Genomic DNA, 25,497 nt, shown 5'->3' with positions numbered 1-25,497 from the left:
CTAACTGTGGGTGCAGGTGTCCTCCCGTGAAATCTTTGTTGAAGGAAGGACAGGACCCTCCTTCAAAGGGACAGAGGTTCGAGGCCAAGGTCTACTTCAGACCAAGAGCTACGTAATCGGCTCTCTCCAGCTTACTGCTTTCACCTTCTTCTCCATGAAATCTGTGTCTTCTCATTCTTCCTTGTTTTATCAGAGAATGTGGGTTTTACTTGGGAGTCTGTTGGTGTGTGAGTTCTTAGTGCATTTGTTGAAGACTGAGCTAGATACCCAGGGAATACTGGTGTTAGCGCTTAGTCTTAGAGTATACTGTATGTGTATATCATATCATATGGATATAGAATGTTCTGTATAAGTGTATTATATATTACATAAATATACAGCATATCACGAGTATGGGTAAAGGATAGAATCCATATGTATCAGTTACCGGCCACATAAATTTTCTTTCTCAAGTAATTCTCTTTCTCATTTATAACCCTAGCTGCCCAAGGGCTTTGCCTCTCTTGGAGAATCACTGCCATGGTGAGCCGTGGTTTCCAATTAAATTATTCTCTCTCAAATATTTGAGAGCAGAAAAAAGATTGAGAACCTTTCAACTAAATGAATTATGACAGTGGTGAACTTGCAAGATCTGTAACCATCTGGTTACACCTTTCTATGAGATACAGACATGGTGAGGTCAAGAAAAATGGAAACAAAGAAAGCCTAAGAGAGAGATTTTAAATAAAAGGAGATGGTAGATTCTATATCATTTAGAGAGAAAGCTAAACAAAAGAAAGTAAATATTTTTATATCAGATGGTTATTTTGGGGGGTGTTTTTTATTTTTTTCTCTATGAGTTAAAGCAGATTGCATTCCCTGTATCTGTGAGACGCGAAAAGGTTGTTATCATGGTTGATAAGTTAATAAAAGAAAGTCAAGCCCTGAAGTTTAGAAATGAAATTAGTCATAATTTAAAATGTGACATCACCTTTTAAAGCCCTTCAAAATGTCTTGAAGTCCCCTCAGAATTTTTATAAAGTCTGTCTACCTTTACATAGTCCCCCAAGAGTATATTTTATTTTCATATATACCACACTTCATGTTAAATTAATGATATTAATAGCTATCAGTTTTTCAAAATCACTTTTGTTTTAATATTCTACAACTGTGTGCATACTTACTATGTTTTTGATGGCTTCAGTACACATCCACTATCTCATGACCTTTAAAAATAACAGTGACTTCAATATTTTCTACCTTTTTAAGGTATTTCCATTAGATTATATACTGCATAGACTCTTGCTTTATTTTCAACTTTCACTGATATACAGGCGTACCTCATGTTGTTGCTCTTGGCTTTGTTGTCCTCCACAGATGTGTTTTTACCAATTGAAGGGAAGTGCCTCCACCAGCAAAAATATTAGGACTTGTTTTGTTGCAATCCTCGCTTTATTGCAGTAATCCGCTACCGACCCTGCAGTATCTCCCAAGTTATGCCCGTATACTGTACATACAAAAAGTGTATAGATCATGAATGTACGGATCAATGAATTGTTTGGGAAACTCAATACACCTATGTCACCGGTTCCCAGATCAAGAGACAGAATGTTATCCACACCCCAGATTGCTCGTAAATTCGATAATTGATGGTAAATGGAATGTTGCTCATCCAGCAACCAATACCAAGTGACAGTCAATAAATAACTACTCATGGGGTACAAATGATAAGAAAAAAGCCTTCTGTGGCGCTTATTCATGTTATCTTTAGCGGGGACAAAGACCTCTTAATGAGAAAGTGATCACCGTTCTGTATCGCAGAAGTTTAGCACTGCAAGATATTTAATCTAACACAAATGTACCCTCAGATAATTCCCTTTGTAGGATACTGCTGGGCAACACCTTTTTCTCAACCAGAGAACGTCTGGTTGAAACAAGGAACATGCTCTTGAGTAAGGAACATGCTCTTGCCCTAAACCTTACCTCTATTTTCAATTTTCCAGTAGTTTCTAGGACTCCACTACTGATGTGAAATCACAGAAATGGCAAAGAATTCCCTTTCAGATCATAGTTTTTTGTTTTTTGTTGTTTTTTTTTCCTGTGCCACTGGCTTCACCTCCCATGTTGGTCCTCCATCTATTTACTCCCAGGTTTCCATGAAGCTGCCTGAGAAACCAATCCAAATTAAATGGACCAAAGAGAAGGGAAACCCGTGTTACCATAATTCCTCTATGCGATTAGCGGGGCATGGATTTCACCTTCTATGGTAAATGTGAATAGGTTGTGAATATGATGGACAAAGTAGAGAAGACAAAAATGAACCAAGAGAAAGACTGACAATGATCCCCACATTGGCTGCCTGTGAGAACAGAGGAGGTATGAAGCTCATTCTACAAATGAAGCAAGACAGGAGCCTGGCCTTGGAAGAAGTAGCAAGTGTGATGTTTTGTCTATATGATGATAGATTTGCAGGCTGTGATAACCGGGGGCAAAAACATCTGCAAGCTTGAAGTGTAGGTCTGGACAGGAGGAGTAGGAAGGTTGGCTTATAAAGGTAGGTCAGGGAATGAGCTGCAAATGATGCTGGTAGCTGGGACAGTGTAGAGGTCTGCCAGGGGGAGGGACATCTGGGCGCCACGTAATCCAGGAGCCACACCAAGCTGGAGCTGGTTCCAGATGCAGGGAGAGGAAAGCTGAGGTGGGAGGGCACAGGGTACGTTCCTGGAGTCTGGAGTTTCAAGATTCTGTATCTATACTATGGACTCTTCTCTTTTCATCTCAGGTGAAGTCTCTGTGATCCACTCGGGTGTGTGGTGACCATTGTGCCATCCAGCAGGGCAAATACAGATTCCGAGACCACAGTGGTCAACGTCAGCCATAGAAGTACTTATTTTATTAATGTGCTCTATATAACATTGTTTCTCCGAATCGATACAGGGTCAGCGGCTTTCTGTTCCCCTGTACAGAACATGAATGCATTTTAGGCTTACTGGAAGTATCTAGAGCTGAGAAGAATCTTGTAATCAGCTGGTATGAATCATTCATTTTAGTGACTTAGTGATTTTAGTGATAAGAATTTCTGGGCCAGAGAGGTAAAGTGATTTTCTCAGGTAATATTAATGTCCATCCTATTGAAATTCGGACCCAGCTGTATTTTAACGTACCTGTCACACTGTACTCCTCTCTTATATGTCATGTGGTGACTATCAAATATCTGTGCACACATATATGCAAACATATACACACAACTTACGTCCATATTGCTAGTCCATGAAGCCATACTAAAAAGTAAATCAGTCATTTTTCAAATTTATGCTAAAAATGTGAATTTTTAAAATATGAGTTTTAATTTTTAATCTTGTCCAATTCACAAGAATGGATGAATAGAGTACATCTGTCACCTAAATATATATGAAGCTCATCATACAAATATTAATATGGTCATCGGTAGTATTTTTCCACTTCCATTTTGCCACCAAAAATGAGAAAAACTACCAAAAGGCGGTTGACACTTAAAAAGGGTTGTTGTTGAAGATTGCAGAAGAGAGTAGTTCATAAATATATGGATATGTGCCCTTCACGGTTCACTGCTTGTTAATAGCCCAGCTGGAGGAAATGACTGAGCTGAAATACACAGAAGCTGCCTCTGACACAACAAGCCGCATGGTAGAAAAAGTGGTAGCGAGGTTTGCAGAAAAATAGCTGCTTGTAAAAGGTAGAGACTGATTTTTTGCCTGTGTCTGTGGCCTAGGTATATTATTTAGGTACTGTAGGTACTGGTTTGAGTAAAGGATAAAAATCATTCAGTGGCAAGTATAAAAACAGTTCTATTAAAGGAGAGTAATGCAGAATTATCTGCAATGAGAAGCTATGGTTCAATTACGCATTTTATGATGCAATTTAAAAGTAATGATTTATATTCAAATTATAAAGGATTGTACCTCAAGTAACATTTTAATATTGCTATTCTGTGGTAGGACTCTGATCATGATATTCTTTGAACTCATGAATTTCTGAGCCCCTGAGTGGCTGCATAACCGCTCCACCTTAACAGTTCTCGCACAGTTGTTGTCCAGCATACACTAGTCTGAAAAGTCTCGATTTAATCAAAGCCACTTAAATTCACAGTCCTCAATGGCTAATACAAAACTACCACTTTCAAAAATATAGAAAAGGAAGGTGAACATTTCATGATACATACTGTTTTAAAGAAAGCCAATCTTAAATTCTGACAGTTGTTCTTTGTAAGCTTTTAATTTGCTTTATTATCAAAATTTAGAAAAAAATGAGAAAATGGATTCAAGATTTAACCTAAACTAAGTTGCCATTATCTTCATTTGTCCCTATTATTCTTTCTCTACCATAGTCTTTCTGCCTCACTTCTACTACAACGACATAGTAGAATTCAAAACCAGTCATCTTCTAATAATGTCATGTAGCTCTCTTTTCTCCTTATTGTGTAGGAGGAAAGGAACTATGTGATTTGAGAACTCTATTTATTCTAATATCCACCTCGCTAGCAACCACAAAGATGGGGGATCAACAAACAGAGTTTCAACAGCATATGACAATCAAGCTGTGGAAAACAAGGCAGCACCTACATTTGGGATAAACTCTTGTCAAGGATCCCCAGTTAGATACCAAAATCATCTTCGTCTACACGATGGCTTCTCTGGGTATTTCTTTTTCCTGTGTCATACAACTCCAGTTTTTACAATATAGGGAAACATTTCATAGAAATTACAAAAACGTATGTTAAAATATTTAAATCTCATTAGACGGTACAATAAGGCAAACTTATTGAGACAAGAAATCATCATATTTATTTTTTATATACAGTATTTCACGTAGGTAGGTCCTCGGAAAAAGAAATGATTTGAATGTCCTTGTAATTTGGACAGTGTCAATTTCCTATAAACAAGAATGATTTTGTTCCTTTGGAGGAGACTATAAGATATTGCAACTGTACTGAGACATATCTGACACAAAGATAAAGGACTAAATATGACTTAGTCAATTTAGATTCAAGAAATAAATTGTAATTTTGATAACAATGACAATTTATTTCCCACAAATAGTATAATAATAATTTCATAACTATAGTCATTTCAAACAGAAACAAAGCATTAACTATAAACAATAATAATGAAAGTTTAAAACCAATTAACTGGCATATTTATTTCAAAAAAATTAAGGAATAGGAAATAGAACCTATAAGCCACTAAATGGAAAAAATAGAGTGTAAGAAAAGCAATGACGCCAAAAAGCATAAATGAATTGGTAATCTTCTCATTGTCCAATAAAGTCAGGCAGTGCAATTAAAAGATGATGGGTTGTATAAACCAGGCTTTTTAACCTGAATGAAGAGCTAAACCCCTGAAATTGCATATAAATTTTGAGTATCTATGAATTAAGATTTTTCGTTGGATGCATTCATGGTATTCCTCAGATTTTCAACATAGACTATTACCCGAAATTATTTTCCTGTACAGTTAAGCTACTCAAGGATTGTGTATTCTCACTCTGCATTCCTCGCCTACCATAGTTTCCTCACCCCACTCTAATTACAGACCTCCATATTTCCAAATCTGATGTCTACTGCTTGTCCTAGTTTTATTTGATATTTCAGAAGCACTTAAAAGAGTCAGCCAGTCCCCCCGTGAAACAATCTCTCATCCCATTTTCATGGTTTCTTCAGTATTTCACTGTCCGCTCTTTCTCAGTCTTCTTTCATGGCCCTTCATCCTCTTTCCAGCTTCTGAAGTTTAAAGCACTCCACCTGTCTTTGCTCTCTCTGTTCTCTCTCTAGGTAACCTTATCTAGCCTCTTGACATGATCATGCCATGCCATTTCTATCTGGAGACCTTTCTTGCTTGAGCTCCCCACATAAATCTACACTGTCTGCCTGCTTCAGTCACAAATCTTTCTCAAATTTTTGATAACCGGTTAACGAGTGAGACCCGTCAATAGTACCTATACAACATACGACAAATCTGACCACTTTTCTCCAATGCTAACCTTCGTCCACGCCTCCGTCATCTCTTGTCCTAGCTGCTGTAAGAGCTTCCTAATAGGTCTCCCTGCTTTCACTCGCACCGCCCTAAACCCATTCAACGTATGGTAGTTGTGTTCTATATAGTGATTGCGAACACTAGATTAGTGAATACTGAACCATTGATTCTGCAAGAAATATAGGGTTAGGTTCCTGCAATCCTCTGGTCACATTTACATCCACCCATAATACATAACCCTGTTTTATGTGTGTTTCTGTTTCAAGTCACCTTGTGTGATAAAGGTGGATCAATTCATTAGCGTTGAACTAACAGCCAACGGCATTGTAACTTGTGCTTGAAAGAAGCTTACCTGACATACATATTTTCTCTTTGTGAGACACATCATAGCCTTCTTACACTTAGGAACACTACATAACACTTCAGCCCTACATTTGGGATCCACTTTAAATGGCATAATCAACAAAAAACCCCCGCAATAGTGCAAAAAACATGGCACTGAATATGCAGTGAAAGAGCATTTGTTCACAGGTGAGGGCTGCGACAAGAAGGCAGACAGGAACTGTGCATTGGGTGACCAAATCTTTCATCCATCTGTGCCTGCTTGAGCGCATGAACAACCAGGAAACCACCACAAGTATTGATTGGGGGTTACAAATAGTAACAAGTAGGTGAATTGATACTTAATGAACCCATGAATGAGGATCAACTACATGTGAAATGCACAGATCTTAAAAACACAATTCAGTGGATTTTGAGACACATATACACGTACTCAACCAACCTCCAATCAAGATGTAGCAGTTTCATTACCTCAGAAGGTTCAGTGGACTGCAGTGAACTTGCAGTCCGTCCCCACCTGCACCCTTCCCCCACAGGCAACCGCTCTTCTGATTTCTGTCACAGTAGAGTTTTGCCTGTACTAGAATGTCATGTAAAAGGATTCAGTCAGTGTCCTATTTGTATGCCTACATTCTTTCATGCACAGCAACATTGTCTGTACCACTAGTGCATTCTTTTTTATGACTTAACATTTCCTTGTTTGAATACACACACTATAGGTACACCGTTATTTCCAGTTGAGGCCTGTTGCGAATAAACCTGACAAAATACTCTGTATGAGCATTTTTGTAACATATATTTTGATTTGGGTGGGTAAATATTTAGGAGGGCGATTGTCGGGGCATAGGATTAATATGTGTATAATTATGTTTTTTAAAAATATGCCAAAGACATTCCCAAAGCAGTTGTACAATTTTATCCAACCAGCAACATGTGAGGATTTAATTGGTCCAGATCCTAGTTAGTCCTTTTGATTTTTAGCCAATGAAGTGGGTGTAAAATTGTGTATCTTTGTGATTTTGGCTTCCCTGGTAACTAATGATGTAAAGAAGTTTTCATGTGCTTATATGTAATTAATATATCTGTATTTGTGATGTCATTTTTGCTCACTTTTGTCTTTCAGTTATTGATTTGTAAGAGTTTTTATTTGTTTTTTGTTTTTTCTCACTCCATCTTGCCTTCAATTTTTTTTTAACTATGTCTATTGTTGAGTGGGAATTTTTAATTTTGATGAAGCCCAATTTACCAAGTGGTTTTGATGCCCTAAGAAATCTCTGTTAACCCAAAGTCCTGAAAATTTCTGTTATCTTTCAGAAGCTTTATACTAGCTTTATACTATATTGTGTTTGAGTCTAAAATCCATCTAGAATTAATTATTGTGTATTTCATAAGGCAGAAATCAAGATACATTTTTTCTTCCCTAAATTTATCCGGTTGTTCAAGCACCATTTTTGAAAACACAAAAATAAACATCTTTTTTTCTCTATTGTAGTGCCTTACTGGCTTTGTCAAAAAATAATGGACCACATATATGTGTGGATCTATTTCAGATCTCATTCTGGATTATTATAGTATTATAACAAGTCTTGAAATCATGTGATAAGTCTTCAATATTTTTTTGACTATTTAAAATTTTTTGTGCTTCCTTACACATTTTAGAATCTCATACTTCCTTTTCTACAAAGATTAATGTTGGTATTTTGACTAGGATTACCTGGTATACTCATATATCTCCATTTATTTAATCTTTGATTTCTTTGGCGATGATTTGGCGGTTTCAGTGTGGACCTTTAAAATTCCCCAAATGACTCTCATGTACAGGGAGGATAATAAAATATACTAACCGAGGTCTTTTCTTTCTCAGAAGATTATGGGTGCCAGAAAGAAAAGAATCCATCCCATCCCTAAGATTCTACATGTTAAATAAGTGAAGGGGTCATTACTAGCAACTCATGAAAAATGTCACGCAGTTGCTCTCCCCGGTGTATTTGTCTAACTTAAAGGTTCCATTAGTGGCTCTTTCAGAACAGACACATTCCAAGGTGACTTTCTGTCTATACTTATACAGAAAAGCATTTAGCAGTTTCTTCAGCTGAAAAAAATAGTGTTTTGTTCCTGGCTAAGCACCTTATTAAATGTTCTAATTGTAACTGGTCATACATAGAAACAGTGGTTTGAATTGGCGCGTAGAAGTGAGCAAGATTAAATTGGATCATTTTCCTAATGATATGAAATTTATATAGAAAATCTAAGAAATCGTACATGGCATATTTATATAGACGTATATATCCCCTTTTCTCTTTGTATTGCATAAATAGGTAAATGGTAATTTGTGAGATATATCGTCAGCACGTCAGAGGACAGTATAACTGCATAAAGTTGGATTCATACTCTAGGAAATTTCTCTCTCAAGATTGAATATTGAGCAAAAGATTGAAAACTCTAGTCACTATAATTTTATTTGAAGCATTTTCAAACAGATGTTACATCTTGGTTTGCTACTATATTTTAAATCCTTTTTTTTTTCAATATTCATTAAACTAGTCTTTTCTTCTTGTTTCTAATAAGAGTAACATCTGTTTCTTCTAGTTCAATCAAAGTAACCACCTCAAGAGTCTCACTTTAAAACTAATAGCATTAGAAAGACAGCTTAGATAGAATATGCTTCATTAACATTTTACATTTGCATACAAAACAAGTTTTTCTAACAATTGCAAGTTGGAGAAATGTTACAGAAAATGTTATAAAACAATTTAGTTATCTTATGAAAAAATTAAGACCAGGAGTTTGGAATATCATTTCAAATATTGTGGTTTTAGGTTAAAAACTTGTTTATAAAAATATTGGTTTCCTTTTGTAATGTACAGTTGGAAGTTTTTATCATTCATAAAGAACTAGAGGTATCTGTTATAAAGTAACATCAAATAATCTTGAAGTATAAAATTAAATCAAAACTTTTGTAATAGTATGTATTTTTTAAAACAAAAAATGTTTTAGAAAGTATGTACTCCAGTTTGAACAGTCTCCTCAAAGTTAGTCACCAGGAGAAATCCTTGTTTGAAATTGGACTTAATTTTGGAAATATCACATAGACATTCAGGAACACATTTGTGGGATAATCTGGTTTTAAAAAAACACACACACATTTTGCTCAAAATTGGCTTTAAAAGTTGTTGACCTTGATATTAACGAGTTATACTGGGAGCTACCTCCCCAAATCTTCACATTCCTCACCACAAATATCACACTATTGGATTTATATGGGAGAGGAGTCTATTTGTTCATAAAGAAAACCAATTTTAATCATTTCATCATAACTAATTTTTAGAGCATTAAAGTACAACGACCCAAGTTGATATTTAGAGAGCTCGGCTTACCTCCTAAGAAACAATCACTACTATTTACTGAGTGCTCACCGTGTGCCAGACGCTGTTCTGATGATATATATGCCCTTAATCCTCACAACAGCCCTGTGAAGCAGGTACTTTTATTGCCATTTAATAGAGAAGGGAAACTGAGGCACAAAGAGGTTGACTTGCTGCTGGTGCGTGAGCACAAGTGAGATCGGCATCCAGCTGTCTGACTTCAGAGCCCGTTGACCATTCTGGCATTCTGCCCCCTGAGGGTTCGTCTGTACATCAGACGCCCCTGTTCTAATCCTCACTCAGTTTCTTCTGGGGGCATGTTTCATGTGTGCCTCGATAGAATATGACCCCAAATCCGGGACAATCCCCACTTTTCCCAGCAAGATAACTAAGAATACCTTTGGACTAGCTTGCAGTAGAAACTTTTACTGCTGTAGGTAATATTTACTTAATGACTATGTGTTTTTAAAATGATATACGTGAATACTTTAGAAAGTTTATTTTCCACTCTCACTCTTTGGAAATATTTGTGTTTGAATGTCTTTACATGCAGCTGTCACGTCAGTGTCATTAGTTGCCCTAACTTTGTAAGCCGTCTAACACATTTGCAGAACAAATAAATCCTCTGTCTAAGTTGTTTGCATACAGGAATTGCTTTTATGTCTAAGTCCATCACTGGACGTGTTTTTTCGAAGCTTCAGGTGCTGGTAGCATAACATTAGGATACACTATTTTTCTAGTTGTGTCATATGTGGATATTCATGCTCTCTACTTTGTAAGACTTACTACATCGCTGTCTTCTTTAGAAGGCTGTCTGTACTAACCAATATTTGTAATTGTGAGGTTATAACCCCCAAAAACAAACTACTGCATATAAGCCTCAGCTTCCTTTTCTGTAAAATGAGATGCATCAAAGCTTCTTTGTCTTTTGATCTAATAATATAGATACACGGCTTCCTAGGTGCCGGGCACTGTTCTAATGCTTTACAAACACTGATTCATCTCCTCCTCAAAAGAAACCTATAAAGTGGAGACTTGATTTGCATTTTAGAGAAGAGAAGGCAGAGGTACAGACAAGTTAAGTAAATCGCCGCCTAAGCAAGAGCCAGGACACACACAAGTAGTCTGGCTCTGGGATCTGCCCTCCCAACTATTAGGTTGGTGCAAAAGTCATTGCAGGTTTTGCACTGATTTTTAACGTTTTAAACCGCAGTTACTTTTGCACCAACGTAATCGCACAGTTTCCTGCCCTTGTGCCATCTTCCTTCTCACTGCTGAGAAGAGCCCATTCAGTGACACATACAGTGTGTGTAGACACATACGCGGCTCTCAAGGGATGTTAGCCATCTGAGACACAGGGCTCTTTCGTAAGCACAAGTACCAGCATCTTTCTTTTCATCTGGTCCTGAACTGCTGTCTAGCCACCAGGAGCCCACTGCATTTGAGATGTGAGGCCCTGGTGGGTGTCTCCATTCCCTTCCACTGTGACTTCCACTGTGACTGGAGGAGTAACATCTCTGTAACAGCCAGTGAGAAGTGCTGCTTTAACCTGTCAAGTGATGTTTCCTTGCTATTTATGAGTCACAAATTTGTAATAAAACGTGGGTTGATAATACGTTTGTTCTGAATAAATGTCTGGGTGTTTAATATAAGTTTACATCTTATAGCAATGATCTGATCAGCTTTGGTATTCTGAGTGAATTTCATATAGTGTTGAATTCCAAAAGCTCTTAAATTTAATGAATGCCCTGTTTCATACGAATTAAAAATTATCCTTAATTTTTTTAAAAAAATGCCTTAAAGAGACGATTTCTTATAACTTCTGTGAAGCAAAACTAATTCTGTACTACATCCTGCAAGTGACAAGTGGTCCAGGAAATGATGAAGGCAAAACACATTTTGGAGCAAGTTTGCAGGAAAAGTCTGTGTTTCCTGCAAACACAGGAATTTGTGTTTTTATTTTTATTTTAGTCTGTGTTTCATACAAAGTTGTCTGGGTCTCCCTTGCATGGGACCTAATAGACACAGAGAGAAGTGAAATATACTGAAACTATGGCACCCTTTTTTTCTTACCGTAATTTTTTTTTCAAATCTCTAGTATGAAATTTCCATTCTTATTATAATTTTAAGGACAAAACATCATTGTAAGAAAATACTACTAGACATGTAGCGTGTGGGATGTTCCAGTACAACCAAAATCTGAAGGCACAAATAGCGAAAGTTGGCAGATGAAACTTGATGGTGTCCCAGTTTATTTACAACCTTAATGTGAGACAAGGATATCCCCAGAAATTGAGCTCCTTTTCTGGGGTGGTGCCAAATTGTATGTGTGTGTGTGTGTGTGTGTACTCACATAGTATAGGAAAACTCTGACCATGGATACACAGAGTTTGTGTAACATGTTTTGTTGTTGTTTGTTTTGTTTTTGTTTGTCGTTTGTAAGAATTAAGCCTCTAGAACCAGATATATCTGAGTTTGATTCTAAGTTCTGCTATTTGCTAGCTATAGGATGCATAAACTTCATTAGATTCCGTTCTCTCACCTAATTATTGGGGACAGTGATTTTTTTTTTTTAATTTTCTGTGAATTATAAATGCGTGAAATGCAAGTAAAGTACTTAGCAGAGTAACTATTCTATAGAGCTTAGAACAATATTATCTATAAATACATATACAGAGATCATGAAGTTAGATTTCTTCTCTAGAGAGAGCTTTCAGGCTATTATTTTTTATAACATGCAGGTGAAGAAAATTTAAAAGAAAAAAAATTTTTTAATTAAAATAAAAAATAAATAAAAAATTTTAAAAAAAGAAAATTTAAAAGAAGCAGGATGTTTTCTTTGGAGCAATTAGATCATTCCTGACCAACTGAAGAAGGAACTTCATTATAGTTGGGGACCCATTTCCGTCATAGATTGCTGAGGCATGCCTCCTGATAATTCACATTAAAAGTTCAAAATAATGATTGGAATTAAAATGAATGGAATTCACAGTTAAAGCTCAGATGCAGTGGTGGTTGCTATTGACAAGACTGCTATTACCTAAGGTCCAATTTCTCTACTAATTAAGTTTCTTGCAAAAATCGAGGTAACGTCTTTATTTTAATCTGAATGGAATAATAGATCTTTTTTTTTTTTGCCATGAACAATTAAGCTGATGATCTTCATTTATAAATTAATTTTGTGAAGAAGAAAATTTTATAGGCATTTTTAGAAAGGCTTTCTGGTCTACCATTTAGAACAGGACGCTCTGTCAGTGGATGATACCTTCCAAGTGACTTCCTCTGGATGTGTGATTATTTAGGGTTCACCTTGAGGAAGGGACATTTGTAACAGTGATGTTCTTGTCATCTGTGCCCCCCAAATTGCATTTCAAAGTAGAATTCATCACATTTTAAAGGCAAAAACAAAAGCCAAAACTCAAAACTGTATTCTTCAATGGTTAATCAACAGTAAGCCCAGTTTTATGCTTTAAAGAAAAATATTATGGTGAAAATAGTCTTCTATGCATCAGTTCTGTGGGAGAACCCAACAGTAACCTACTTGAAAAGGAAGTGTTTCAATCAACAAGACCACATGTCAGACAGCTCACGGATTTTAACTTTAGAATAAGACTGTACATTTCCATAGTAATGTCACAGTGCAAAAACTGTATTTATGTTTATATAAACATAAATGTAAAACTAAATGTACAATTTATGTTTATATATATAAATAAATATTTATAGGTGTATGTGGGTGTATGCATCATACATTTTATAATTTGGAAATCATTTAGTATTAATTACTTTACAGCAGGAATTTTCTATTTTCCTCCATTAAAATAAAATGTGCTCAAATGTGCATTACTAAATTAAAATTGGAAAATCATGAGAAAAATATCTGAAGGGAGATTATTTGTAATGATATTTACCAGTATAAGGTCAGTAAATGATACCTATTTGTGACTACCATCTAAGCTCCAACAGGCCTTAATTTTTTCTTTGAAGTATTTCTTTTCAATAGTATAGACCAACCACTGGTTTATGCTTTTCCTGAAAAGACCACACAGGAAATAGTTTAGGTTTTGCGGACAATTCAGTTTCTGTAGCCACTATTTGATTCTGTCTCTGTCAATATGTAAATAAATGAACTTGGCTGCATTCCAATAAAACTTGACGTGGACACTAAAATTTGAATTTTCTATAATTTTCACATGTAATTTAACATGATCGTTTTTATTTATTTTCAGCCATTTAAACACGTGAGAACTATTTTTAGCTCTCAGGCTGTATAAAACCAAATGGCTGCAGGCTGGATTTGGCCTGTAGTTTGCACACCTCTGATCAGAGGCTGGGCGCTATCATCAGTGCCTCCCTGATTTACTCTCATTCCATTTTGGATTCCTTTACTTGCTAGGCTTCTCTTCCTTTTGTGAACCTGAACTGTACCTTCCAGTAAATGCTACCTGTTGATTCTAGACTATTCCATCTGGAGCAGATTAGCACAAAATATTGTCCCTTTGCCATAGGATCGGCCATTATAGGTCTAAGAAAGCCGCTCTGGCCTCACAGACGTCTCTGTCTCTTAACGTTTCCTAACCTCATTCCAGATATTTACGTTCAATGGTTGCTGTACTCTGTATGCTCCTTAATTTTCTAATATTCCTCATAAAATGAACACAAATTAACCAAACTTTAAATTATTGTCAGTGTAAGGTAGAGCTTAATATAATAGAATTTCTGTTCCCAATGGCAACAGTGAAATATGGTTGTTAAGGGTGGGAGTCGTTGATTTATTTTCTTGGGTTGTGTTTGTTTGTTTGTTTGTTTCAATATAGGTATCTTCATTATAAAGATACCTTATTTATAAATGGTCATAAAATCCTGGTCTTATTTCCCATGCTTGTTAGTGGTTAATTACACCAACAATGGTACATACTCACACATTTATTTTTCAGTTCTTAATCTCTATAAACTATACTTGCCAGATGTGGTTATTGAGAAAAAAAAGAACAGTACAAAAATGTTTATAAAAACAGAGAGAGAGACATTAGACAAAAGTCATAAACCCCTTTGCTTATATGAGAGTAGCGTCTAGTAAAGCTAACCAGAAAACAAGTTATTAAAATAAAAATGTTCTTCATCACCTCCCCAACAACTTTACTTACTCCATTTTCCCAAGTGAAACACCTCAATGGCACATTAGTATTATTTCCTTAGATCAGGTTATTATTATGCCTTATTTGGTTCAATAGAAAATAAAAGCACTTACGATGTCAAGGAAGCATGAGATACCAGTTTTAAGGAGCACTGAATTTTCCTAGATGAGACTATATTAATTTTTATTTATAAAGTTCTGACTTTGCTGCTGTTAAAAATTGTTTTAAAAGGAACTGTCTTCACCACGTAAACTGACTTGTGTTTTGTACTTACCAGGTTCTGGGTTGAATGATGGACAGTGGCACGAGGTTCGTTTCCTAGCTAAGGAAAATTTTGCAATTCTCACCATCGATGGAGACGAGGCATCAGCAGTTCGGACTAATAGTCCTCTTCAAGTGAAAACTGGCGAGAGGTACTTCTTTGGAGGTAAGATTACGTTTGTTTTGTTGGTTAACTAACACATTGCCAAAAATAGAGTTCTAATGAGGTTTGATTATGAAGTATTTATATTTGATTCAGTGGACTCAGTAGGTTTCAGGAAAAAACAAACTCTCTAATCCGATTCAGTTAAAAAGAGCGGCACATTTATGTTTCTTCGTGACAAAGGTATTAATAGGATGTTGTTATATTCTTCTAGCCCGGTTCACATATTTGAGGTGTAATGCATAAGGTTTGAATCGATTCGTTCTCATAGTAATATTCTGAAGAGTGGGGTCTGGATTATGTATTAGTGACCTATTGTTGTTTGACTACCTGAAACCTTCGTGGCTCAACACAACAAACATTACCCCGTAGTTACTCTAGATCAGGAATTCAGGACTGGCGTAGCTGGGTTATTCTTACTCGGGGTCTCTCATGAAGTTATACCCAGGGTGTTGGGTGTGGCTACATCACTTGAAGCCTTGGCTGGGCTGGAGGGTCTGATCCCCAGAAGGTGCTCTCACTTGGTTGACAGTCAGTGCTGGTTGTTGGCTGGGTGCCTTAGTTCTTCCCCATGTGGCTCTGATCCTTCAGAGGCTCTCTTTTTCAAGTGGCCTCCCCTGTAGGTGACTGGGCTAGAGGAAGAGGGGAAGAGGGGTGGGAAGAGGAAGGAAGGGAAAGGGACAGGAGAGGAAAGCCAGCAAACAAGCAAGTTTCCAAGATGTAAGCCAAAGCTTTTTATAATCCACTTTTGATACTGACATTGTATCCATTCTGTTATATACAGTTTGTTAGAAGCAAGTCACTAAAGCTAGCCCACACTTAAAGGAAGGGAGCTACACAGGGGACAGGTGTTACTGGGACCATCTTAGAGGCTGCCTACCACAGGTTGCCCGATATGAGAAGCCATCTTATCGTATATGTCTTGGTTCTTAAGCAATAAAAAAATGAGTAAAAAGGAAGATTCTCTTAATGATAGATTCTGTACATATGTGAAAGAGTGTTGTGGAATGAACCTAGCATATTTTCTATATTAAGGAATGCATCATCCTGCCAGAAATTGATTTTTATTATTAATGAAATACAGAGACATCTTTTATTAAAGTGCTAGGTTTATTGTCTGTATGGATATATCTTTCATTAGATTATTGCCTTTCTCACCTTAAATCATACCATGTGAGATCCAAAAACATACATTGCATCCTTAGAAAAGGCTTTGATTTAAACTAAAAAATATATGTGCACATAAATTTGCCTCTGAAAATTTATGTATTAATATTCACATATGTATTTATCTGCATATATAAATACACGTTTGTCACTGTATTCATATCATTTTCTAATTATTGGAATAAGGCTACTTGAGAGCAGTCATCTTATATGCCTTGTTCTCTACTGTATCCCCCAAGGTCCTGGAAAAATTCCTGGAGTATATTATAGTAGGTGACCAATAAACATTTAGGAGTGAATTAGTACATTCTGAAAAAGAGACTAGGCAAGCATTGTATTCCCAATTGTCTAAAAGAAGACCTAGAAACCCTTGGTGGTTTACTGACTTGCTGCTGACTTTGGACCCAGTACCTGAGTTCAAGACCACCGACTCCTGTGCCAGGGCGTTTGCTCCCTCGGCAACGTGATATGATGATAAGTGACAGCTCAGAGACACAAGTCCTGATCTAGAGCTCTGCTTCTTAAATCTTTTATGTTCTTTGTGGGAAGTCAAAACTACCTAAGTTTAAAAAGGCTCTCTATATATTTGATGAGTGGATGAAAGTCAAACAGGATGTCTTATGCGTGAATAAATTGGGGCTTATCGATATGAGAGAAAGCAGCCCGATAGCCAAACTGGTTTGCTCCAAACTACATTAAATATGATAAGTTTTTGGTCAAGTTTTCATCGTTGTCATAGAAACCGGATCACAATAATTAGTGGGAAAACTACTGAATATTCCCACCCCTCCAAATGACCGTGGAATATCTTTGGCCGTGAATGAGCTTGCCGAGCGCCTATGGCCAGTTTTGATCTGTTTCCCTTTAGATGGGTAAGCAAATAGCTCCAACCACAAATGTATGGCAGAGAGTTTATAGGAGATGCGGGCTTTATAGTGTGCGGTTTACTATTGCTTTACAGATTTTGGTTTGCAAACCCAGCAGTCAGGAACACATTTCTTTCCTCTTGGGTCTTCGATCTGCCATTGAGAAATGCTGTTAGCAAATGGTCATGATGCTTCAAGCTGAGTCTTCAGAGTGTATGGAAACCACTAGGGAACTCATTATGATTCAGGTTCTCACGTCCTGACCCTAGAACGTTAAAATGCAGGATTCTGAGAAATCGAAGAATTCTAAACTTCCAGTGATTCTGACACCAATGATCTGAAGAGCAAAATTATACACTGACCTTAGCAAATTTGCACACACGTTCTTTTAGATTCCTTTTTAAAGACGACATCAGCCACTGGAAAGTGAGGTAAGAAATAGCTACCGTGATTCCCCAAAAATAAGACCTAACTGGACCATCAGGTCTAATGCGTCTTTTGGAGCAAAAATTAATATAAGATCGGGTATAATATAATATGTAATATATATAATATAATGCCGGGTCTTAATATGATATGATATAATATAATATAATATAATATAATATAATATAATATAATATAATATAATATAATATATAATACTGCGTCTTATATTAATTTTTGCTCTAAAAGACGCATTAGAGCTGATGGTCTGGCTAGGTCTTATTTTCAGTGAAATACAGTACTCTCGAATATAGATGTTTATTAAATGAATAATCATAGCAAGAAGGCACAGCACTGTTAATACAAACTCTTCTGCAAGCTCAGTGAAGTCCTAGCTCTCTGACTTACTGTTCCTTGAATGAAATGTTCTCTTCAGGCAGCAGTAGTTATTCTAGAAGCAGGATTCAGCTATACTCAGAATCAATGCCAGGCAACAGAAAGCCTCCTAAACTATGTGATCCAGACTCTAGAACCTTCTGCAAAGCTCAGGTCACAGGACTCCCTGGAGCCTTATATCATCTGACACAGGCTGCGGTGTCTGTAAAAGATGCTTTGCCAAATATCTTAATATATATCCTTAGTATCTTTAATTTCACCATTGAGATCGCTTTTCTAATATTATCTAACATTTTTGCTAATTAAGAAGCAACTGATTTCATCAAAGAAAACCCAATTTGGCATTCACTAAGTTGATTAGAGGAACAGAGAACAGAAATCCTTGGGTAGCCCCTGCTTCAGTGGCTGCAGTTTCGCTGTAATGTTCATGATCGTGTGGCTTCTGAATGGAATGCTAGCTGCCTCCAGACTGTAACTTAAAGTGTGTGTGTGTGTACATGCACACGCGTGTGCACATGCCCACGCACACACACAGCCCTTCATACTGATCAATTTTAAATAAGTTGCAGATGTGATAATGAAAACATCTTAAGAAATATTCCTCTAGAGGAAAGAACAATTGACTTTGTTCTAAAAAAACCAATGCATTTAAATCATGCACACCTGATTCTGGATCGCAGCCTCATTGAGTTCACGGATCATTTTAATAATTTAACGTACTTTCTTCATCTATTAACAGGCCATGAAATCTGCTTTGTGAACATTACACAGTATAACCTGTTAAACCCAGGGCCTGCCCCTGGGCATGCGAAATGCTGACTGTCTTTCCAATTCATCCTGAGCCTTTCTGTAACTTAGGCAGAGGCAACCCCTTCCAGGGAAGATCTAAGGTGTAAAACCAGGTGCTCATCCAAACCGTCTCACCCGCTTCTCCAGGACTCAAAGCGGTTCTTCAGTAACAAACAAGTTGTTTTCCTGAAAGGCCTTTTCTAGCTGAAAGGCTTAAGAAAAAGCTTGCTTCCTGCCCTCAGGTATTCCATGACAGCCCCTTAAACACGCTTCACTTTGCATCCTTTGAAGTCAAGTCCTGAACACACAGCTACTTTTGCAACCGCAGGGAGGGCTGTTTCCCACCAGCAAAGTTTTCTCTCCCCATCCCTGCACCCTGGTAATCCCAGGAAAGATCTTAGTTCTCCTCCGTAAGGCTCATGACCAGATGTTTAAGCACGAGGAATTGTTTTGCCTTGTTCTTTCTTGGGAATAAACAGAAAAAGAAAGAGATTATTCATTTGGGATGTGTCTCCAACAAAAGATATTTTAGCTGCTTTAACCTTTTCTTTACCTCCCAACTGGAATTCCTTCTCCTAACACTTTATTCATTTTGATCATCAAAAATAATAAAATAACTAAATTTAATATCAACTGCTTACCTGCTAATAAACTTCCTGATACAGACCAGGGCAGGGACCGTAGTCATGAGAGAGTAGAAAGATTTTGAAATGTTCACATTTTCTTAAGTTTGGTATTTTTGTTTGTCCTCATTCTCTTTATTTAAAAAGTGAAGGAACCATGGCTGACGACGCGGAGAGGTGAGGAGGTTCCAGAGTCAGTCTCATTGGAAGAGGAGTTTTGCGAGGAACACAGTAGGGGGTGGCAGTTCTCAGGAAAAGTGGTGACCCAGGTGGAGATGGCAGGAGAAAAGGATGGCCTTAGACGGGGTTAATAACATTTAATAAAAAGCACATCCCTTTCCAGTTACAGATCTAAGCTCACTCGTGTACAGCGTTTTAATGTCACTGAATACATTTTATAGTTACATGCGGAAGAGGCTCGAGGACATCCTATCCCCACCTAGATTGTCCGCTTCTGCCACATGCCCTTCCCCCAAAAACAATTCTAGGTAAGCGATACTGACGGTGTAGGCGTGCAATAGCCACTGGTATTCCATTATCATATTTGGCAGGTATAATTTCTCAGGATCTTGGAGGTTAAATCATTGTTTATTCGATCAGATGCAGTTTTTTATCCAAGTGCAGTATACGTGTGACAAAAGAGTTAGTAGAGGCAGGATTCAGGTCGTTCCATTTACGAAATATTTACTACAATATAGCAATATTATTCATGCTAGCGCAGTAAACAGATCAGAAAAGCACTTGCTATCAGAAGGTTACATTCCAGTGGCGATGACAACACATTGATAAATTAAGTATATTTGGTGCAAATGAATCAGGGAAGGGGATGGGAAGTTCTTGGGATGGGGTGTTGAGGACTGCCATTTCAAACAGGGTGGCAGGGGAAACCCCAATTAAGATGCCATTTGAACAAAAAGCTCGAGGAAGGAGACGTGGAAGAAGGACACCCTTGGAAAAAGGGGAAACAAGTTTAACAGGATATAAAGCTGTTGAGCACATGGAGAGTTTGAGGAAAGGATTCTGGCGTTCGGGATGTGAGCAGGCAGAGGCTGGGTTGTGAAGTCTTTTTCTCTGCGAGAGAAATTTAAAATGATCTCTCGGCCGCTGTTCTGAGAGAAGACTATAGGTAAATGAGAGAGAGCAGTGGACACTATAGCAGCAATCCAGGGGAAGAGAGATGGGCTCGGCTGTAGCAGTGGAGGGCGTGGGGAATGATAAATTCTGAGTCCATTCTTGGAAGTAAAGCCAACAGGCCTTGCTGACAGGTGGGATACAGGGTGTGACATACAAAAAGGACTCAAAGATCAGACCAGCCGCCTGATGAAAGCCTTGCGGTTTCCCTCCCCAGTGTCCCACACTTTCTCCTTCCCCTTCTCCACTTTGGGATCCACTTGGTAGTGTTTCCCCCAAAATTACTTCCGACTGTGCATCGTAAGCTCCTGGAGGTATTCTTGTCCCAGCAGTAACCTTTCATTCCTCCTCCAAAGTTATCAAGACCGTAAACCACTGAAACCAGAGGCCAACCAAGTCCAGGGCTCGTCACTCAACCAATAGACCAACAGGACTTGGGTCACACCGTGTTTCCCCGAAAATAAGACCTAACCAGAAAATAAGCTGTAGCATGATTTCTCGGGATGCTCATAATATAAAATAAGTCCTAATGCATCTTTTGGAGCAAAAATTAATATAAGATCCAGTCTTGTTTTGGGGGAAATACAGTAGGGCTTATTTTTATATTACGAGCTTCCTGAAAAATCATGCTAGGGCATATTTTCTGGTTAGGTCTTATTTTCGTGGAAACACAGTAGAATTAGTGTTTAGTATCAGAGCACCGGTGGTCTAAGACAGCAGCTTAACACCCTCAAAAACTACCTTCACATTCTCAGACCAACTTAGGGTGTTTAAGGGAAAACCTGGGTTCCTCCAGAGTCAAGGTGACAGTTCTGGGAGTCTGCAGGGAGCCTTCCCTCTAGCAGTGTGGTTCTCTGGTGGCGTCAGCCACCCAGGAGCAGTGATGGGAGTAGCCTGGAAAGACTGCGAGACCGCAGAGATTGTGACCAATAAGCACAAGGGTATTAATCATAAGTTGCAGGGTACTTTTCTAAAGCAGGGAGCTGGGACAGGGGACGTTCCGAGCCCAAGCCGCAGGGGGATTATCAATTGTTAAGCTCTAGGGCAGGGAGAGTGGAGGCCAGGGACATGCAAGGCCTCTTTTATGGGGGTCCCAGCAGGGCCCTGCTTCACCACGCACACGCACACGCACGCAGTCACTCACTCACTCACTGTCACAGTTCCCTGAGTCCTTTTTCTCCTGGATTACCTTGATGGGTTCTGAATCAATTCCCAAATCTCTCATCGCAAGTTTTGGACAAATGCTCTTTTTGTTGCATCCCACGTGGGGTATAAGAAGGGTCAAGAATCTGTGGATTTAAAATCTGCCCAGGTACACTAAATTCCAGTCAGTCTGATTTGGGGACGGCAGTGCCATACAGAAATGGACACGTGGAGGACACTGAGTCAGAGGTAAGCAACTGCTTTAACATCAATGGTTCATTGATGTTAGTTCACTTATAATCTTGAAGTTTGAAAGAATGGCCTGGCTGTAATCTTTTCTCTTGGTCGTTGTTCCATCCATGGTCCAACTGTACTGAGGTTGAGGGGATTAGGAAATAAACGATTAATTGCCCTTGGAAAAATACAAGTTAACCAGCATGTACGCAAATGAAGTGCTGAACTTCATTTATTATTATTGAAATGTGTGGGCGCCCCATCTTTTCATTAATATGTCTCTCTTTGAAATCCTAATTTAGTATTAATGACAAGAGCTAACTTTTTCTGACCCGTCAGTTGACTAACAGTATTACGTTTCAGAATGAGATATGAGGAAATCACAATTTAGCTCTTTAGAGATTCCTGTAAATTATTAATATAAATAGTTTATTTGATTTGGATTGGCTAACATTATATAACTAGAATTCAATTTTTTTCTTTTTGCTTCAGAACCCTTCAATTAATTTTTGTTTATATAGATTTGTATTATGCTTCTATTATTTTACCCTGGTTCATTATTATCGTATATGATTTTTTTCCCTTTTTTTCGTCTATAGGGATTTGGTCATCCCTTGATTGTTGTGAGTTAACCTAGAAACTCTTTCTCAATTACTAATTGCTAAAACAGGATTTGATTTTACAAAAACAACTACATGCTATGAAAATATTTAGACCAGTATTAGCTATTGTCCAAATTCTTTCCCCACTTAAAAAAATTTTTAAGCCATTTCTTTCCATTAGGAGAACATTAACAAGAAGTGATACATTTCTTTTTCCAATCCAATTCCCAAAGAAATTTTGGTCTTTTTAGTTTATTTTCCAATTATGTGCATAAAAGAAAAGGGCAGAGAAGAGGAAGGGAATTGCACAATGAAATTGAATACATTAACCTCACCAGAAACTGTTTCTCTGCTAGAGATAGGAAAATATTCATTATTTAGCCCCAAATTCCAAAGACCTTTTTATACCTCCAAGAAGTGGAATTTAATTAGAGCTGTGATTCAGCCTAATTATCATTAGAATTGTTGTGATATTCTGTATGTCTTTGCCTTTTTCTGGCTGTTATGACTGGTTTGCATTGGGAATATTCAGATTTAAAGTAGAATTGTAGTAGGTTTTTTCCCCCAAAAAATCATGAAATTATAAAAACTCTTTGACTTTCAAGAATTGTCTTAACCCTGTGGCTATTTATCGCTAGCACACTTGGCTTTCTTTTCTCCTTATATTAATTTTGCTACTTTAAAAACGCTAGACTAGAAGAACATAATGTTCTGAGTGTGGAAATAATATATTAGGTTGGTGCAAAAGTAATTGAGGTTTAAAAGGTTAAGAATAATTGCAAAAACCACAATTACTGTTGCACCAACCTAACAGATAACTCTACAAATATGGAAATTAAATATCTCTCTGTGTGGATGTCTTAGGAACTATTTTCCATACCTAAAATGCTCTTAAGTTGAAAAAAATTGGCCAAATTTTAAAACTGTGATGATTTATATATCTGGTGCAACCGTGTGATATATGTCAAATTATTAATTGTGGAATATAAATATTTCTACAGCCTATCCTCTCCAGTTGATTTTATAATGCTTTACCAAAAAGAAAAAATAAGGAAAAAGAAAGGAAGGAAGGAAGGAAGGAAGGAAGGAAGGAAGGAAGGAAGGAAGGAAGGAAGGAAGGAAGGAAGGAAGGAAGGAAAGAAATTTACACTTGTTTTTGTCATGAATAATGTCTCAATTCAGGTACTGTAAAGAAGCAGAGTTTAAGACAGAATTAGACATTTAATTGGACAAAATACCTCTGAAAGATAAAGGGGTGAGAGAGGAGAAGGGCTGACACCTAAGGAAGGAGAGAAGGAAGGAAAAGGATTGCATAGGAACAGCCCCAGATTCTGTCTCAGTGCTGAACCTGCCTGTGCTGGCCACAACCCTTGTAAAAATCTCCAGTTGGAATCCCGTGTCAGACAGAAGTGGCCTGATTCTGGTACTCTCACCATGTTTAGTAATTGACTGGGGCAGTGTGGGGGAATATGGGCTCAGCAGGATGGTGTCTGGGGTCCCTAATTATACTGGGTGACTACCAGCCAACCCTGACCCTCAAACAGGAAAGGAGGTATGACCAGCACCCCTCCAAGGCCACCACAAGTTACCGAGCAATGACACAAATAAGTGAAAACAAAAGACAGTTTTAGCAATTTTTTTCATAGCACTTGTTTACAAACCAGAGAGAAGTTTTTTGTTGCTTTTTTTGTTTTTCTTTTTTCCCCTAGTGAAGTTGGTGTTTCTGTTTCCATTCCTGATTCTCGTTGGCCAAGCATATAAAGGAAATAATTTCAGGATACTAATTTTTTTTTGATTGCTGAAAATTCAAATAATAATAATCCTGTATGTGTAGAAACAAAACCAAAATGGAATCCAATGCCTGCAATTGTTCTCGTCTATTATTGTTTATTTTTGTTTGCCTGCTTGTTTTGTTTATCCATTAAGCAGATCATTATTTATATGTAAACTCCTCCCTTTGAGTTAGGAAGTAAGTTTTTTCAGGGCATATAGCTGGTTTTTTTGTTTGTCATTTGTTTTTCCATTGTTGGGTTTTTAGAGATCACAGAATTAGAAATAAGCTAGTTTTTTTTTGTTTGTTTGTTTTCAGTCTGGTTCACCCACTATGTCGTTAAACTTGGACTTTGCTAAATTCTCACTTTTTTTTCAAAATTTCTTTCCTTTTTTTTTTGGCGAGTGGGGAGGGGGTCTGCTTGCCCATCTCAGCAATGAGCTAGCTCTCAAATAATTAAGAATTATTATCTACTCCCAAAGGAAATTTTATAGTAATAAGGAATTTGGAAGACTCTCTGGCCTTCAAGACTCTATAAAGGATGAATCTCTAATGGTGAACTTTCTAGTCTTATTTTTATTGTTAAAGTCACTAATAATTTTTTCAATTAACTGACGTTTTTCGCTTATTGGTGGAGAAATTTTGCTTTCTTGAAGAGGACATCCACAAACACAATGTCTCCATTTAATTAAAGAAGCTTTCTTATTGCATTAAGAATTTCAGAATTTTTGGTCAATCATACTTATTTTATTCTTTTTTAAAAAAATTAAGTATACATTTCTGTTGTTGGGAAAGTTAATCTCTGAAGGTATGTCAAATAATATAACGGTAAACATCAATATCATTAAATGCATTATTTTTCTTTGCACTTTCACATAAGTAATGTTAAATGCGGAATTCCTATGCTACAAAAAATGTAGCATTTCTGTGCTAGAAAGAATCTATAGCAATAACAACATTTATTTTGAAGAGAAAAAAAAAGAAATCTAAATGTATTAGGATACTGTACAGCTGTATTTGACAGAAACTCAATTTAATAATGGCTTAAGCAGGATGAAAGGCCTGGACGGCATTTCATGGTGTCAGGAAA

At 37.3% G+C, this 25,497-nt stretch overlaps 1 protein-coding gene across 1 annotated transcript in view; it reads left to right on the top strand.

The window, feature by feature from the left end:
* CNTNAP2 (contactin associated protein 2) overlaps nucleotides 1-25,497 on the top strand; it is a 1,530,550-nt gene that overhangs the window by 815,293 nt on the left and 689,760 nt on the right. The window contains exon 9 of the mRNA XM_033098968.1: nucleotides 15,113-15,262. Within this exon, the coding sequence (XP_032954859.1) occupies nucleotides 15,113-15,262 (150 nt within the window). The remainder of the gene's footprint in view (nucleotides 1-15,112; nucleotides 15,263-25,497) is intronic.

The sequence above is a fragment of the Rhinolophus ferrumequinum genome, chromosome 26 (assembly GCF_004115265.2).
Source record: "Rhinolophus ferrumequinum isolate MPI-CBG mRhiFer1 chromosome 26, mRhiFer1_v1.p, whole genome shotgun sequence".
Lineage (NCBI taxonomy): Eukaryota > Metazoa > Chordata > Mammalia > Chiroptera > Rhinolophidae > Rhinolophus > Rhinolophus ferrumequinum.
This window is presented reverse-complemented; position numbering and strand designations above follow the sequence as displayed.